Source organism: Triticum aestivum, chromosome 2D (genome assembly GCF_018294505.1).
Source record: "Triticum aestivum cultivar Chinese Spring chromosome 2D, IWGSC CS RefSeq v2.1, whole genome shotgun sequence".
Lineage (NCBI taxonomy): Eukaryota > Viridiplantae > Streptophyta > Magnoliopsida > Poales > Poaceae > Triticum > Triticum aestivum.
This window is the reverse complement of record NC_057799.1, coordinates 549,337,311-549,353,482: the sequence shown is the minus strand read 5'-3', so window position 1 is coordinate 549,353,482 and position 16,172 is coordinate 549,337,311. Positions and strand designations below refer to the sequence as shown.

Genomic DNA, 16,172 nt, shown 5'->3' with positions numbered 1-16,172 from the left:
CGTTAATCAAATGACAACTCATGTCTATGGCTAGGAAACATAACCATCTTTGATCAACGAGCTAGTCAAGTAGAGGCATACTAGTGACACTCTGTTTGTCTATGTATTCACACATGTATCAAGTTTCCGGTTAATACAATTCTAGCATGAATAATAAACATTTATCATGATATAAGGAAATAAATAATAACTTTATTATTGCCTCTAGGGCATATTTCCTTCACACAGCACTAGTGGACTCTATGCGTCCATCGATCGTCAGTCCATTCGACCTCATGCAATATCATTGAGGGCATGTCATTGGGGTACCAGCTAGTGAAGGTTGCTACCGCGAAACCAAAGTTTCCACTCACACCTAGGAAGCCTACTACCTCACTTTGTAAGGAAATGGGTAAGAGGTCTTGCCTTCTTGGTCATGTTATAGGTTTGGTTGAAAAAAATTTGATGCGCATGAAGAAGGATGTAGTTATTGAGCTGGCATGATCCTGAACACCTTCAGAAGCAAACTGATGTTTAAAATTTCTGACAACCTATGTGAGCTTTGAAGGGTAGCATGTTAGACAAAGATTTTTTGGCTTCTTGACCATAAGCTAGAGATGACAATGAGAAAGCACATCGAAGAAGAAGATGAGATGAGAAGATTGGATGACTAATCACTAAACTTATTGACATATTCGTTATTTCTCTTTGATTTGCAAATATGTTGAATCAATCATGACTATAAATGAAAAATGGACGATTATTCAAGTTCCTAGTATTTCCCAATATGAACACCACAAAACATTCATGAGATGCGACACCACAAACGATGTGCGGGTCTTAGAAGTGTACATCTCGTTGGTGAATGTTCATGCTTCTTCCCTTAGGTCGGTTCCTTTTGCATGCTCAGGCCGGATCAACTTGAGCTACACAATAATAACAAAATCACAAATACATGGATCGTAACAAACCTTCTTCATGCTTGGTTTTTATTGCTTTGAACGCGGTGTTGAGTATATGAGAATACATACGATTATATAGTAACCTACCGAACCTATAGAGTCCTAAGCAATGATTAGTTTTGGTCTGAATCGGAAAAATTCGGGGACACTAGATGAAGAAGATGAATATGACATGCGGGGTAGGGACGTCATTGAAAGTAGCTTATTGAACAGGCTCAGGGTCAGGATTGATCGGGATCGGCAAGCACATGGTGTCAATTTCAGGGATTATAAAGTCATGGTTTGATTCCGATGGACTGTACAAATTTAAGTTTTTTTGGGCACATTTGCTATTGATAAGTTGCCTAGAAACAAATGAGTGAAAGTCTGGGAGAAGAAAGGGAGGTGAGGCGTAGCTCCATGGCCGAGCCGAGGGCGCCGCGATGAGCGACAAGGCGTGGTGTCGCCGACTCGGTTGAGCTCGAAGCGAACTGGATCCAGGGAAGACACAGCGGCGATGACACCAGTGGAGGGGAGTCTAAGACTTGGCGGTTTGAGGGTGCGGGGTGGGCTGTCGGTGCTGAGAAAAGGATGAAGGCGACGGTGGTGGAGGGGGGAAGGGGGCCTAGAGGAAAGCTCGGGTAGTAGCAACATGGCGTGGCGCTAGTCGCGGGCGAGAGCACCTGTCGCGAGTGACCGCAACAGGCGGGTCGACCAGCATTAGATTGGATGGGTGGAAGGACTAGCTGAGGAAGAACTTGCAGCTTACATTTTTTTTTTCCAAGCAACTTAACTATAGTCGGCCTTTTTTTCAGACTTCACTCCGGTGGATGCAATTTACCCTACCAAACGGACAAATTCGGATGAACCGAACTCACATTTGATTTCCTCTTCCGCCGGTGTTTCCTCCTCGTCATGTCACGGCATCCAGTCAGTGAAGTCACCACACACCACACAATGCTTCCGACCACGGCGACCGCCTCAACGCCCCCGCCGCCACCGGCCGAGCCGCCTGGCGAGCCGCACGCCGCCCTCTTCCTCGCCCTGGGCTACATGCGGCTGCCCGAGCTGCTAGCCTGCTGGCGCGTATGCCGCCTCCTCGGCGAGGCCGTCGCGGGGGACCCCCTCCTGTGGCGTCGCCTCGCGGTAGAGCCGCCGCTCAGTGGCCGGGTGACCGACCAAGTCCTCCTCAAGTTGACTGCGAGGGCGGAGGGGACGCTGCGGTCTCTCCGCCTGTTCGGGTGCCTCCACGTTTCCGACGCCGGCCTGCTCCGCGTCGTCGAGCACAATCCCCGCGTCACCGAGGTATTGGGAGAATTCCGGCGCGTGGTTGTTTCCTCTAATTGAAGTGTGTGAGGTTGTGAATTGGTGAATGAGTTGCATTCTTGCGCGTGGAGTCAGTGGCGCGCGCGCAGTGTTTGTTGTTATGCCTGGCGTGGTGGTTGCATAGGTTCAACAACTCGGCTCATGTTTCCATGACTAGAATGCAACCATTCTTTATTTATTCTAGAACTGGAATTGACCCGACTGCAGAATCCTCATCGAACCACATCACCTGCTGAATTACAGCTATTGGATCATGCAGTGGAACAATTGAAGCCGCGAGATGTGAATGCTATGACAAATAAACCATTGCCAATCGATGTGTGCTTTTCTCCTGAGGTTGTACGGTCTGTTCACCGGAGGCTGGGGCCGGCAATGTTGGGTAGGCGCCGTGGTCAGTATGGGTAGGCACCAGGAGATTGAGAAACTAGAGAACTAGATTGGGTTGAGAAAGCATATGAGAAGAGAGACTTCTCTTACTGCTTGTCCTCAATGGTACAATGGGTATGCTTTTATAGCATATATGCCTAGGACTCAATTAACTAGTAGTACAAGTACTCTATCTAAACTGGGCAAGGACACGGATCGTATTTTCTATTTAACCTCTGTTTCCTACGCCCAGACACCTCAGCTGCTGCTTGCTGAATCGGAGTTGATCTCTGCTTGTGTAGAGTTGTGATCAGACTCATCAAGCTGCTCCTGATGCTGTCTTGCCTGCAGGTCGGCCACAATTTACCTGCTGTTCCTGGACTACTTGGATGACTCCTCATACTCTGTGAACTAGTTTGACTCAACAACATAGATAGATAAGCTCATATGAGCTTCGTGAACCAGAGAGACAGAGCCCATGCTGTGTATGTATCAACTATGAAGAAACACATACCACTTTTTGCAAGGAATAAATCTGCTACATTTTACTGGTACGAACTTGGACGTGATGTTGTCTAAGAAACTAGCCTTTTCTTTGCTGTATATGATTAATTTAGGCTGGTTGGGATGCCCGTACAAACCTTTTCACATGCACCATAGAAAAGATGGCAGTTCAGTTGATTAATTGCTGCTACTTGCGCTAGGCAAAACGTTGTACCTATCGACAATAAAAGAACACATAGCTAGGCACCCCCTGATATATATGCTATTAATGCTTTGGTAGTGTAGAACACGGCACTAATTAGTACTCAAGTCACTTCAACTTCAGAACTATCATGGCCTAATGACGTGAAGAAATTCCAAATACCGGCAATGTCTAGCTAATGTGATTTTTTTCTTAATGCCGGCATTGACAAGAAGACTTCATGTGAATAAAACAGATCATCAGTCGGATTAGCGGATCGAGAGAGAACAGATTGGGGCGGCACTGGATGGTAGAGTTAGGATGCGGCGCTGGTACTTAGTCATGTCCTTTTGCCATTTCTTAAATCACACAACTTCATTGTTGTGAAACAGCTGCGGATGCAGAATCACTGCAGGGTTCGGTATAGTGAGGTTACAGATCTGGTTGGATCTCTCTCCCTCGCTTTCCCTGGAGTGGAATTTCTAAATGCTTCATATTATTTTGCTTGCCTTTGCTCATGGTGATAGTGACTGGGGTTAGGGCCTTAGGGGTAGAATCAATATTGGCATTAGTACGTATAGATGTATGGAGTGATTGGATGCTTGATAGATATCCTGGGATATGTATTTTCTTACACAGTACATTGCACTGGAATTTTTTTTTATTCTTGGCTACAAATTTCGGTAGCACTTAGACCACTGCAATGTTTGCAAATTATATCTGATGCTACCTTCAATCTGGCTGCTTTGATATTAAATTGTTAACCTGCTTGGCTGTTTTGCCTTTTTTAAGGACAAATCCTCAGTTCAGAAACTTGTGGATTAGTGTAGCATTATCGATCCAGGGGTAAAATTAGCATGGTCAGTTTGCCAATTGCCACATCTAACTTCCAAAATGGAGAGGGTTGGCCAGTCAGGCATACATGAAATTTATTTTTGTTTTTCAACTACATAATCCTGAAACTATCGATTACTGGTATACATTGCTTTCCTTTCCAAAGCAAACTGTAAGCACTCCCCAAATACCAAAAGTGCCTTCAGAAAAAGATTCTCCCTAGACATGCTGGGAAAGTTTTGAGTTACTAATGTGGAGCATTTTTATTTCGGAATCATGGTAATTGATCCCAACTTCATATGGAACACTAATGGGCTTGTTTAGTTGCCCATTTTGATTTTGTGCAGTGATTCTGGGTTTCTAGCAAAGTAAAAATGGCAAATTCTTTTCTGAATTGATTACTAATATGGAACCTTCATGCCATCTTAACCTCTGGTTATTGATCTTGATGAACTCCAGCATTTACAGTTCTTCTATATGTTATCAGAATCGTGGTTATATGCACGTGATAGAAACTCTATGATGATTATACTATTACCAAGGGTTTTTAGCTCACTTCCTCCTGTGCAGTAGCTGCATGTACCTCTAAATGCATTTAATCTAACTTACTCTTAACTTGCAGATTTATGTTCCTGGATGTAAAGGCTTGACTGGTGATGGGGTGGTGAACATTGTTCAGCTTCTGCACGAACACAAGGGAAATATAAGTCGTCTCCGACTCGATGGCATTAGCAGGATGAGTAAGCATCATCTTGATATTATCATGTCTCTCATGTGCAAAGGAAACCCACAAGGGCAACAAGATGGAATCCCACTTTTCTACAACCATAGAGCCCGTGAAGCTCTGAACACCAATGATGAACGCCCTATTGATGTTGATGTTTGCTCAGTCTGTGCGAACATCAGGCTTGTGTTTGATTGTACGAGGGATGACTGTAGGTATGCAACCTCTGATCCTCTAAATTCCCACGAGATCTTCTCTTTGGAAATAGCCTTAGCAGTTTATTGGACTAATTGTCATTGCTTGATTCTTTATCCGCTCTGCTAGTTCAAGATTCATCTTTGATTTGTGATGGTTACAAGAGTCGGTGCTCATAGATTTTGCTCTCTCCTGCTCCTGTGGTTGTGGAACAGCTGACTTGGTCATGTCTTCTTTTATGAAAAGCCTTTTAAGTGATGGCCCCGAAGCTCATTTGCTTGCACTATGGTGTTATGACTGGCATATTAGGTGGGCTGTGGCCCAACTTATCTTATCGTTATTAGGGGCTTAGCCCAATTAATTTATCGGTATTAGGGTCGTTTGCTTAGGAATCAAGTAAACCTCTCTATATAAGGAGAGGAGATGTATCAATCTAATCAAGCAAGAAGCAATCAGTATTTGCTCGGCTTCCCTTAGGGAGCCGGGAGACCTAACCCTAGCCACCTCTTGCGCCGCCGCCGCCTCTTCTCCACCACGCAAGGACGGCGCCCAGCCGCCGGCCGCCGCGCCCTCGACCTCGTCTTCCTCCATCTTTCCCCTACAATCTCCGCCCTAGAACCGGCAGAACCCTAGCTCCTAACACCTTGGTATCAGGTAGCTCAGTTCCGATCATGTCTTCGCCGCCGCCCATCCCATCGCTTCCGCTGCCAACCGTCACCACCGCGCCGCTGCCCTCCCCGTCCGCGCCGCTGGTCGCATCCTCCGGCGCCGCCACCACCCAGATGACGGCGCCCCTCCACCGCACCACCGACCGCTGTCTACTCCCCGGCGGAGATCACCGGGGTCCTCAACGATCTTGTCACCGCCGTCCAGGGGATACGGCTATACCTAGTCGGCCCCTACGGGCCGCCGGCCGCCGCGACCGGGCCAGCCGCCTTGCCGTGGTATTCGGCACCCGCGGCGCCGACCGGGCCTCTACATCACCACTGGCTGCTTCAGCCGCCGCCGGCCGCCGCGCTCCAATGGCCGCAGTGGCCGGCGCCGGCCCTCGCCGTGTCACCCACACCACCCGGGTCCTCGCCGCCACCGCCCTGGTAGCCCTGGCAGCCGCCGCACCCCGGGGCCACCGCGACGCTGGTCGGGCCGCTGCAGCCCTCGCTGCAGCTACAGCCAGCCGCCGCCACCGCCCCGATCTGGCCACAATGGTCGGCCGCTGCCATCGCCGCGCCCGCCGCCTCCGTCGTTTCCAGGCGGCAGCAGCTGCCGCTGCCGGCGCCTCCGCCGCCCAGCACCGGGCTGACTACAACCGCGCCGGCGGGCGTGCCGATTCAGCAAGTCCGGTTCCCGCCCTCGCCGTCCCGGGTTCCGGCCTGGTTGGCCGGGACGTCACTGCCGCCAGTCTACACCATGGCCGCGGACCAGTCGGAGCCCTCCCTATCGTACGACGGGCCCTCCGGCTCCGCGGGTTTCCACGCTGGCTTCGACGGGCCACCGCTTTCCTGCGGACCACCTGTGCACATCGGACCAACGCCATCCTCTTCGCTGCTCCGTACCGACGAGCCGTACACTCACGGCGGTCATGCTCAGACACCGCCGCGCTTCGCCAAGCTCGCCTTCGCCACCTACGACGGCGCCGAGGACCCCCTCAACTGGCTCAACCAGTGCGAGCAGTTCTTCCAGGGGCAACGGACGCTCGCGTCGGACCGCACCTGGCTCGCCTCTTATCACCTCCGCGGCGCCGCACAGACGTGGTACTACGCCCTCGAGCAGGACGAGGGCGGCATGCCCCCATGGGAGCGTTTTTGCGAGTTCTGCCTCCTTCGATTCGGACTACCGATCCGTGGGAGCCGGCTGGCGGAGTTGGGCCGCCTTCCCTTCACCTCTACGGTGCAGGACTACACCGACCGCTTTCAGGCCCTGGCGTGCCACGCGTCCGGCGTGACGGCTCACCAGCGGGCCGAACTCTTCGTCGGCGGTCTGCCAGATCATATCCGCGTGGACGTCGAGCTGCAGGGACCCAGGACCTCCAGGCGGCCATGTACTACGTCCGCGCGTTCGAGCGCCGCGCGGTGGCCATCCAGTAGGCATCACCGTCCTGGGCCGCTGGGCCGCCACCCTGGCCGGATGTTCCCGCGCAGGGTCAGCCTGCTCAGGCTTCCGCGGCACCCCTTGCCGCGACCGCGGCGCGCCTGTTCCGCCGGCTCACCTCGGCCGAGCTACTCGAGCGTCGCCGCCAAGGGTTGTGCTTCAACTGCGACGAGACCTACATGCCCGGCCACGTCTGCCCCCGACTCTTCTACCTAGAGGCTGCAGACTACATTGAGGAGGACGCCGTCGCCGCCGGGCTCGGCGACCTGGCCGCCCCAGCTGTCGCGTAGGTGTTTGACGCTGGTTGATCACCTCGAGGAGTTCAGCAAGCGCTTCCCCGCCTTACAGCTCGAGGACGAGCTGTTTGTGCAGGCGGGGAGAAGTGTCATGACTGGCATATTAGGTGGGCTGTGGCCCAACTTATCTTACCGTTATTAGGGGCTTAGCCCAATTATCTTATCGGTATTAGGGTCGTTTGCTTAGGAGTCAAGTAAACCTCTCTATATAAGGAGAGGAGATGTATCAATCTAATCAAGCAAGAAGCAATCAGTATTTGCTCGGCTTCCCTTAGGGAGCCGGGAGACCTAACCCTAGCCGCCTCTTGCGCCGCCGCCGCCTCTTCTCCACCACGCAAGGACAGCGCCCAGCCGCCGGCCGCCGCGCCCTCGACCTCGTCTTCCTCCATCTTTCCCCTACAATCTCCGCCCTAGAACCGGCAGAACCCTAGCTCCTAACAATGGGCCACATGAAATCAACTTAATTCTATTACCTGTTTTGTTGCTCTTGTCTTGAGAACAACTGATGCAAACATTTAGGCATCCTTGTATTTCTACAGGTCTAATGACTTTGACCTGAAGCAATTAAGGTCTGTACACCTCCATATTGACAATTTGGTTATATTTCAGGAAAGTGAGGGACAGCTTGTGGCGGTGTCGAGGCTGCTACTTCTGCTTTCCTAGATGCGAAAAATGTGGTGGCTGTATCAGTCCGGAGGATCTAGTCGAGGCTGATCTTGCTTGTTCAGATCTTATGTGCTTGGATTGTTGGCTTACGGTCCCTAAATGCAGCACATGCAATCGGCCTTACTGTGAGAGGCATGAAAATTTGATGGTGTCCTTGTCGATGGCTGGCCAGTTTTCATGCCAGCGTTGCAAGGAGCTCGATGCATCGCAGGAGGATCAGGAAGATGACTATTAGAAGTGAGCTTTCCACCCCTCTTCTGTAACCGCAAATACTTGAGGTACTTACTAAGAATCCTGTTGTAACATTTGCTCTTGTATTTTACCCAACTCGGCGAACTTACAACACAAGCTGAACGTATCATGATGCTGAATTATATGCCGATGCCCATCAAATGAAGCGGCTGCATATTTCATGGACTCGTCCAAGTGGTTGTATCAGTTGACAGTCCAATGGTCACAACTGGACGCCTTAATTTTGCAGGCATTTTGAACATTCTTATAGTCGAATTATGACACCATATTATTCATCTTCAATGAGCATTTAGCCCATTGGAATATGAGTAAATAGCATAAAACCAATGCAGTTGTGGTCAGGGTTCAAAAGGACCGCCACTCTACAAATTTTCGTTGATAACTACCACTACATATTTCATCGAACAGCTCGTGTGCACAGTAAGAGGCATGACGGCAAAGAAGGAGCTTGCCGGGGAGGAGGCGGAGGTCTTGGGGCATGGTTGGGGTGCAGGCGGAGCGAGAGGAAGCTGCCGCTCGGGGTGCTCGTGCGTTAGCTGCCCACATGGCCAGTGGTGGCGGCGGTCGCCGGAGCTCGGCACGGTGGCGGGGAAGAACGGACGACGCCAATGCCTGCAGGATACCAACGCGAACCCACCGTGGGAGTCGACAAGGAGAACCGGAGCTTCTCGAAGAGGAAAGAGAACCGGAGCTTGTCGAAGAGGAGACCGCACGGAGGCGGAGAAGATGACGGCGAGGGCGACGATTAAGCGCGCCTTGGACCGATTCCTTTGGCGGGAGGGTCCTGGGGCGAGGCAGAGCGCTAGGACATGGCGGCTTGGCTCGGGGAAGCCGTTGGCCACGAGGACGAAGGACGCAGCCGTCGGCGTGCTCTCATGGTGACGCCTGTGAGCCGGGGGGTACGAGTTCACAGACAGACATCCTATGCATCCTTCTTCACCTCCACATCCTGTGCGTGTCGTCGACACCACGCATGGCGAGCTCCAGAGCGAGACAGGACGGGCTCGGCATCCTGGCCTTCGAGGTGGCAGCGGCCATGTCGCGATTGATCAGGAGTCGACGTGGTGGTCAGGAGTCTCTGCGCCTTCGTCCTGCGTGCCTCACGTCCACGGACCCTACAAACAACAAAGTACTACACATTTTGACGAGGAAGCACTCGTGCACAGCTACTTAAAGAAACCAGAGTGAATGAATTATACTAGTATCTTTTATTACCCTACGTGCGCATATATAGCACAACGTAGCCACAGGGATCGATGTTACTGTAAGCGCTTCCAGAGCTGCTTCAACAGTAAACATCGTCTTGAAACGTACTAGTACAAACTACAAGGTAATACAGACAAGTGTAAACACCTCGTCACGTATTACTCAACAACTACAAACAAAGGATTAATTTGCCCTCACTACAATCCTTCTGAACCGGTCGACTCCACCGCGTCGATGAAGCCAGCACCTCCTCCCCGGCCACGTTCTTGGACCGGCCGGTCGGACACCACGCCGCCGCTTCCGCTTGGCTTGGGACGCGCCCATCTTGGAAGCTACCACAGCTTCTTCTTCTTGCAGATCCGCTCGTGCGCCACGCCCTGCATGTCCTCTAGCGCCTTCGCCCAGACGGCGTGCGGCACGATCCCGCTCCTCCACACCCCCGGTCGCTGGTATGCTTCTTTGCACAGGACGTGGGCGACCTGGTTTCCCTCGCGGTATATGTGCTGCAGCTGGTATGTCGAGAAGTGCTTAAGCAGAGTTTTGATCTCCTGTTGCATGGACAGCGGTATACGCGTCTGCGTCTCCTTGCCGGTCAGGAGCTCCACCAGCACCTGGTCGTCGCCTTCCACCACCAGCCCGCCACGGAAGCAACTCATCGCCAGCAGCAGCCCGCGGATCAGTGCCCGCGCCTCCACTATCCCCACCGTGGAGTGCTCTGTCGGCTCGGCGAACGCGACGAGGACGTGGCCGTTGCAGTCGCGGATGACGCCGCCGATGCTCGCCCGGCCGGACCCGTCGTGGTAGACGGATCCGTCGAAATTCAGCTTCAACCAGCCCATCGGAGGAGCCTCCCACCTCACCATGAGGCGGCTGGGATGGAAGGGAGGGGAGGAGGCCGACAACGAGGTGAAGCTGGGCGGAGGCGCAAACGGGATCCTGCTGCAGAGAGGAGCAAAGGAGGGAGCAAACGAGGCTGGGGCAGCGATGCAAGCCATGTTTTTCTTGCGTACCGCAAACGACGAAGAAGGCTTAATGCACGCCTGTCCTTTTATAGATGCCAGAATAGCCGGCTCGATTCCGGATTCGAGTCCGATGTACGGACGGATCCTAACGCTGCCGAGTTCAATTCGAGTCCGATTCCCGGGGCTGAGAAAATGAGCTTGAGGTACTGTACCGCTCCACCATACTGGGGCACCGACGCGACGCGAGGGACAAATTTGGGTTGCTTCGCCGGAGACCGGACATCAGCCAGTCGAAACAAGCTCAGACACCCCGGCCCACACAAAATCCCTCCTAAAACCCCTTTCGGACCCGTGCATTCATCCTATCATCTTTCTCTACATCTGTTTTCTCTCTCGACTCTGCCGCTGCTCCACCACCACGACCGCCCCGCGACACCCTTGCCGGAACTCGACGACTTCGTTTCCTCCGGCGCTACACCTGGGCTCCAAGCCGCTTCTCCTTCGCCGCAGTTTCATACCTCTCCTCCGTCCGCCGTACAGGTACCATCCGCCACTGAGGCACTCACCATACTCATCGACTGTTCGGTGAAATGCCCGTGCTAATTTTGTTGCCTCTTCTTCTTTAAAGCAATGTATTCCGATATGGAGTACATACACGAGCACTTTGTTGAGTCGTACGATGGCTCGTCCAACGAGGACTACACGGATGAGACGGCGACAGGGGCAGATCCAGAACAAAAATGTCCCGGTGTCCACGTGCACATCATATATACAAAGATGGACACCAAGCAATAATATGGCAAGGATATTTCTTACCAAAATAAATAAACTGCTTCACTTCCACTTGAATATGGTGGAGCTGGAGTATCATCCGGTTCATGTGATGGGCTAGCTATATCATCTTGTGCCGAAGTCTTCATTTTTTTAAGAAACTTTTCCATCCTCTTGTGATTAATTATTATTGTGTTAGCAAAAATGTCCGAGTTACATTATTTGTGTTTGCATATGCAAGAATAGAAACAATAAACAAAGCGTATTGATTGAATTATACGATTACGGAGTTAAACTTACTTGACACTGCCCCTGGTTAGATACGAATCGCAGCGAATTGTTCCCAATTGTGAAAGCTTTAGATTTTATGACCCTAGCCATATAATTAGAAAAATAGAAATTGAAAAAATTGAAATTTGTACACACAGTTGGGATTTCAGATTTGAGAGAGATCGGTAATTACCAAGTGCTGAGTTGAGAGTTGAGAGGTACCTCAAATTTCCAACAATCCATGAGCGGGTGAGGATAGAGGCGGACAGCTAGCGATGCTTGAACAATGGAGACTGGGCGGACCGGCGGCTGGCCGCGCGACGGAGAAGGGGAAGGGGCGAGCACGGGCGACGCTGCGAGGGTTGAGGCGCAGAAGCCGAGCGGACGAGCAACTCGATAGGCGCACGTACAGGTGAGATACCATCGTATTGGGGATTGATTAATCAAGATCGATAGCCTTTTTTTTAACACGCGCACGCACAAGGACCAGGGATCGATTAATCGATCGATCGGGAGTGAGCATTTACGTAGATGGGCTGCACTGCCTCGCTTGTGAGTTCTGTTTTGTGTATCGCTGGGCTGGCCGGTGTCCAGGTCCAAAAGTTACCGGTGTCCAGCCCAAAAATCTGGACATTCTACAAGGTAAACATGTATTTTACCCGGTGCCAGTGACACTGGATGGCATAACGTGGCTCCGCCCCTGGACGGCGATGATGCAAACGGTCCTTGCAGACGCGGAGCATGCATAAGAGTATGTTCTCAATTTGAAAGGATCGATGAAGGGTCATCGAGTGTTCAACCGCAATAGGGCACACGGCCATTTGACACTGATGAACGATTACTTCGCCCCGGATGACCTATTCGCTGACAATTTTCGCCGCCGCTTTCAGATGAAAAAAATATCATATCTGACCCACTTGGCCAGAAAAAGTCTCGCTTTGCTAAAAAATAAGAAGCAACAAGAAAGGATGTCGAGAGGGCATTTGGAGTTTTGCAGTCACGTTTTGCTGTTGTTCGTGGACCTGCTAAACAGTGGAATCCGGAGACCTTGTGGGAGGTGATGACATGGTGTATGATCATTCACAATATGATCGTCGAGGATGAGGGTGAGGGTGCTGTCGTAGGTCTTGAGTCTGAGAACATGACTGATCCTACCAAACTTCCAAACCAAAATCCGATCACTTTTAATGCGTTTGTTCAAATGCATCAACAAATTCAACATCAAGCAACTCATGAGCAAATGAAGGAAGATATGATTGAGTATATGTGGGTGGTTAAAGCAAACAACATTGTTTGAGTATAATATTTAAATTAGAACTATTGTTGCATTTGAACATTTTTAGCTAAACTGAAACTAGATATGCGGCTATTTTGAGCGTGCGGATGTGTGCGGAATTTAAAAAGGGCGGATGTATCCAAATAACATTAGATGGTCGGCTCCCGCAACAGTGTCCGCTGACTGGCCACCCCCTAGTCCGTGAATGGATATGGTGTCCATTTTACAGGTCAGTGTTGGACATGCCCTAAGAACAACTACAATCGAGACCTCTCAAATCTCCTCCATACAGCCGTGTGGACGGCCCTGTCATCAAATTGGCCCCAACTGGACCCCTCAAATCGGCTCTATACATTTGGGATGTCCGGCACCCTCAAAACCAACCCATATGTAAGGCGGATATTGAAGGAAATATGCCCTAGAGGCAATAATAAAGTTGTTATTTATATTTCCTTATATCATGATAAATTTTTATTATTCATGCTAGAATTGTATTAACCGGAAACTTAGTACATGTGTGAATACATAGACAAACAGAGTGTCCCTAGTATGCCTCTACTTGACTAGCTCGTTAATCAAAGATGGTTAAGTTTCCTAACCATAGACATGTGTTGTCATTTGATGAACGGGATCACATCATTAGAGAATGGTGTGATGGACAAGACCCATCCGTTAGCTTAGCATTATGATCGTTGAGTTTTTATTGCTATTGCTTTCTTCATAACTTATACATGTTCCTATGACTATGAGATTATGCAACTCCTGAATACCAGAGGAACACTTAGTGTGCTATCAAACGTCACAACGTAACTGGGTGATTAGAAAGATGCTCTACAGGTGTCTCCGATGGTGTTTGTTGAGTTGGCATAGATCGAGATTAGGATTTGTCCCTCCGATTGTCGGAGAGGTATCTCTGGGCCCTCTCGGTAATGCACGTCACCATAAGCCTGGCAAGCAGTGTGACTAATGAGTTAGTTACGGGATGATGTATTACAGAACGAGTAAAGAGACTTGCCGGTAACGAGATTGAACTAGGTATTGAGATATCGACGATCGAATCTCAGGCAAGTAACATACCGATGACAAAGGGAACAACGTATGTTGTTATGCGGTTTGACCGATAAAGATCTTCGTAGAATATGTAGGAACCAATATGAGCATCCAGGTTCCGCTATTGGTTATTGACCGGAGATGAGTCTCGGTCATGTCTACATAGTTCTCGAACCCGTAGGGTCCGCACGCTTAACGTTTGATGACGATCGGTATTATGAGTTTATGTGTTTTGATGTACCGAAGGTTTTTGGAGTCCCGGATGTGATCACAGACATGACGAGGATTCTCGAAATGGTTGAGACATAAAGATCAATATATTGGAAGGCTATGTTTGGACACCGGAATGGTTCCGGATGAGTTCAGGCATTTTCCGGAGTACCGGGAGGTTACCGAAACCCCCCGGGGAGTCAATGGGCCTTATTGGGCCTTAGTGGAAGAGAGGAGAAGGCGGCCAAGGTGGGGGCGCGCCCCCCAAGCCCAATCCGAATTGGGAGGGGGGCCGGCCTCCCTTTCCTTCTCTTCCTCTCCCTCTTCCTTCTTCTCCTACTCCAACTAGGGAAGGGGGGAAACCTACTCCTACTGGGAGTAGGACTCCCCCCCTTGGGCGCACCATAGAGAGGGCCGGCCCTCCTCTCCTCCACTCCTTTATATACGGGGGAGGGGGGCACCCCATAGACACACAAGTTGACAGTTGTGTTAGCCGTGTGCGGTGCCCCCTCCACAGGTTTCCACCTCGGTCATATCGTTGTAGTGCTTAGGCGAAGCCCTGCGTCGGTAACTTCATCATCACCGTCATCACGCCGTCGTGCTGACGAAACTCTCCCTCGACCTCAGCTGGATCTAGAGTTCGTGGGACGTCACCGAACTGAACGTGTGCAGATCGCGGAGGTGCCGTATCTTCGGTGCTAGGATCGGTCGGATCGTGAAGACGTACGACTACATCAACCGCGTTGTCATAACGCTTCCGCTTTCGGTCTACGAGGGTACGTAGACAACACTCTCCCCTCTCGTTGCTATGCATCTCCTAGATAGATCGTGCATGATTGTAGGAATTTTTTTGAAATTACTGCGTTCCCCAACAGTGGCATCTGAGCCAGGTCTATGCGTAGATGTTATATGCACGAGTAGAACACAAAGAGTTGTGGGCGATAATAGTCATACTGCTTACCAGCATGTCATACTTTGATTTGGCGGTATTGTTGGATGAAGTGGCTCAGACCGACATTACGCGTACGCTTACGCGAGACTGGTTCTACCGACGTGTTTCGCACACAGGTGGCTAGTGGGTGTCTGTTTCTCCAACTTTAGTTGAATCGAGTGTGGCTACGTCCGGTCCTTGTTGAAGGTTAAAACAACACACTTGACAAAAAATCGTTGTGGTTTTTGATGCGTTGGTAAGAACGGTTCTTGCTAAGCCCGTAGCAGCCACGTAAAACTTGCAACAACAAAATAGAGGACGTCTAACTTGTTTTTGCAGGGCATGTTGTGATGTTATATGGTCAAGACATGATGCTATATTTTATTGTATGAGATGATCATGTTTTGTAACAGAGTTATTGGCAACTGGCAGGAGCCATATGGTTGTCGCTTTATTGTATGAAATGCAATCGCCATGTAATTGCTTTACTTTATCACTAAGCGGTAGCGATAGTCGTAGAAGCAATAGTTGGCGAGACGACAACGATGCTACGATGGAGATCAAGGTGTCGCGCCGGTGACGATGGTGATCATGACGGTGCTTTGGAGATGGAGATCAAAGGCACAAGATGATGATGGCCATATCATATCACTTATATTGATTGCATGTGATGTTTTTTCCTTTATGCATCTTATTTTGCTTAGTACGGCGGTAGCATTATAAGATGATCTCTCACTAAATTTCAAGGTACAAGTGTTCTCCCTGAGTATGCACTGTTGCGACAGTTCGTCGTGCCGAGACACCACGTGATGATCGGGTGTGATAAGCTCTACGTTCACATACAACGGGTGCAATCTAGTTTTGCACACGCAGAATACTCAGGTTAAACTTGACGAGCCTAGCATATGCAGATATGGCCTCGGAACACTGAGTTGGCGCCCATCATGGGGCCAGCTCACGGTGGATTTGAGTTCTTGAAGGGCAGCTTCGAAGGGCTCAAGGGATACGCTGTGGGCCGGATGACCAAGAGTCGTCGCGGCAAGCTCTACATCGACGATGCAAACTGGGGCCCCGACGCCAGCTCAATTGAGTACGGGTACCGGGTCCCCTTCGGCGGAATTCATGTCTTCATTGGCAAGATTGG

The 16,172-nt window shown here is 50.5% G+C and overlaps 1 protein-coding gene across 1 annotated transcript; it reads left to right on the top strand.

Annotated features, from left to right (window-relative positions):
• The first annotated feature begins 1,789 nt into the window (after nucleotides 1-1,789).
• On the top strand, nucleotides 1,790-8,513 carry LOC123054417 (F-box protein SKIP28). Its single transcript, XM_044478193.1, has 3 exons — nucleotides 1,790-2,225; nucleotides 4,754-5,070; nucleotides 8,044-8,513. The coding sequence occupies exons 1-3, from the start codon at nucleotides 1,836-1,838 to the stop codon at nucleotides 8,333-8,335; spliced, it is 999 nt and encodes a 332-aa protein (XP_044334128.1). The 5' UTR covers nucleotides 1,790-1,835; the 3' UTR covers nucleotides 8,336-8,513.
• Nucleotides 8,514-16,172: the final 7,659 nt, after the last annotated feature.

What these genes read in the sequence shown, in the direction of transcription:
- LOC123054417 (XM_044478193.1), top strand. Translation starts at nt 1,836, where the DNA reads ATGTCACGGCATCCAGTCAGTGAAGTCACCACACACCACACAATGCTT. An exon ending in ACAATCCCCGCGTCACCGAG is followed by an intron (nt 2,226 to 4,753) that starts GTATTGGGAGAA and finishes CTTAACTTGCAG; the next exon opens with ATTTATGTTCCTGGATGTAA. An exon ending in TGTACGAGGGATGACTGTAG is followed by an intron (nt 5,071 to 8,043) that starts GTATGCAACCTC and finishes GTTATATTTCAG; the next exon opens with GAAAGTGAGGGACAGCTTGT.